Raw genomic sequence first — 2,286 nt, 5'->3', positions numbered from 1 at the left:
TCTTCCATGTATCTTCACTCATCTGTTCATTCTTGATGCAACACATCGTCTAAAGTGCCTTTGTAAACTATACCAAATCCACCTTCACCCAATTTATTTTCTTTGTGTAATTCGTCTGGGTCAAGTGCAGTTGACGCTTCAGACTCAAAGGAACATGGTATCTTGATTTCAGTCGATTCCCCCTTTCGCATATCTAAAACAGTCAATATCACATCAAAATCTGCCACACATGTACATCGTGGAGTGACAGAAACAGTAAATTCAACAGCTCGTCCTTTTTTGATTGTCACTAATAGTGGTTTGACGTCGACTTCTTATTTTCCTTCATGGTCTCTTGTTGTGAACTGGAACTTCAATTTTCTCTTCTTTTCGTTCCCAATCAAAAAGACCAAAGATGTCGGCTTTTTGACTGGAATCTCAGACTCATAATAAATTTTACTTGTTGACGAAATCACTGAAGAGTCTTCATCACCAAGTCTGAAGAATGTGATGTTGTGGCTCTTTGCGTCTGAGATCAAAGTTTCATTTACCAACTCCTTTCTCTTATTCTCAAGCTTCTTGTTACGGAAATAAAACCCAATGAGTGCTAAAGTAAAAACGACGAGAACAATGAATATCACAACAAAAACTATCGGAAGAACAACTGCAACAATGTTTGTAACTGGAATACATTCATCTCCATTCTCACTCACTGTATGACTCCCAGAACACTCTGAACACTTTCTTGTTGAAGAGTTATATGAAGCACACTTTTCTATATTGGACCACAAGATGCACTGTTCTGTGTTGGCTTGTAATACATAATTATCAACACATTTTTGACAAAAATTTGCTCTTAAACACAGTTCACAGGTGTCTCCACATTTTGTGCATTTGTTATATTCATTGGTGTAATATCCATTTTGGCAAAGTAAACATCCCACTTCGCTTTGAGTAATACAATTGGTGAGATTCGTGCTGGCTAAACACTCTTTTTCATAAGCCGTTGAGAACTCAATGTCTTCGTAATACCCACCTTTGGTGTTGCATTGAATGCATTGCGAAGAACTATTTGCACATGTCATACATTTGTCTGCACATTTGATACAGTCGGCATTTTTAACAACAAAGCCATCTTTACAGACTGCACACTTTTCACCATTCGGAAGGAACGTCTTGCACTTTTTGGCAAGTTCTCCAACGGGGACACAATCACCATTTGAGTCGTTGTAATACCCAAACTTACATGAGATACAACTTGTAGCACTTGTGGAACACTGTTTGCATTTTTGATCACACAAAGAACACTTTTTACCATCAACAAAGTACCCTTCATAACACTTGGTACAACCCGTTTCTCCATTTTCGAGGCAATACCTACTCGACTCGGAAATTGAACATTGTTCATCTCCGTTCTCGTCTTTGACCAACGAAATGGAATTCTTACATTGCAAGCAATTATACCGAGATGAGTGAATACACTCGTTTTTATCAATTGCAACACACCTTTTATATTCGTTCAGTGTGTATTCGGTATTACAGACTATACACTGTGATGTGAATGAATCAACAACGCTACAAAATTCTTCTGATTTTTCAACACATTTCGTGTCCAATAAAACATAATCTTCTTTGCATCTTGTACATATCAATTCGGTGGTATTTGTGATTATATAAGAATTGCAATTACTCTCAGAGAGTAAGTGGCATTTCCCATCTTTTAGACAGTATCTACTTAAACATAACGAACATACATACAAAAATAACTGTTTATACTCAATAAGTATAAACAATTAGTAGAGTTAGTACATATTAAACAACCTTCTTAACAATGAATAATATATCCATTCGAGTCAACTAAATTGGTTGTTTTGACACATTTCTTGTGTTCTAAATATTCAAAACCATAGCTAGTTTTACACAATAAACATCCCAATCTTTTATTTTTTTCAGGTGCCGTAAAAATCAAATGTAACATTTATGAATAGAATATGAACAATTCGCAGCTTCTGTTAAACTTTTATTGTATTCGTAAATCTTGATTTTTACACAAGAAGCACCTTCGACATTATAGATTTCATTTTCTAAACAATTGAGTGCACTTTTTGTCAAAATCACATTTTTTATTTCATTCTCAACACACTTCCCATCTACTAAATTGTATTGTCCAAGTTCACATAATGTGCACTGTCCACTCTGTGAATCACATTCTGCACAATGTGGATGCTTATTCCAACAGTATACACATCTCCATCTTTCAGGCACATAAGGAATATCACACTTGTTAAAAAATGACGAAGATAAACA

At 35.4% G+C, this 2,286-nt stretch overlaps 1 protein-coding gene across 1 annotated transcript; it reads right to left on the bottom strand.

Moving 5' to 3' along the window:
- Window positions 1–44: 44 nt before the first annotated feature.
- On the bottom strand, window positions 45–191 carry EIN_348700 (hypothetical protein; the record flags this gene model as incomplete). Its single annotated transcript, XM_004185349.1, has 1 exon — window positions 45–191. A coding segment is annotated over one exon (147 nt), but the record flags the coding sequence as incomplete, so codon positions are not given.
- Between the last annotated feature and the right edge of the window lie 2,095 nt (window positions 192–2,286).

This window comes from Entamoeba invadens, assembly GCF_000330505.1.
Source record: "Entamoeba invadens IP1 unplaced genomic scaffold scaff_1105074725569, whole genome shotgun sequence".
NCBI lineage: Eukaryota > Evosea > Mastigamoebida > Endamoebidae > Entamoeba > Entamoeba invadens.
The sequence above is the reverse complement of the archived record's forward strand: the minus strand, read 5'-3'. Positions and strand labels throughout refer to the sequence as shown.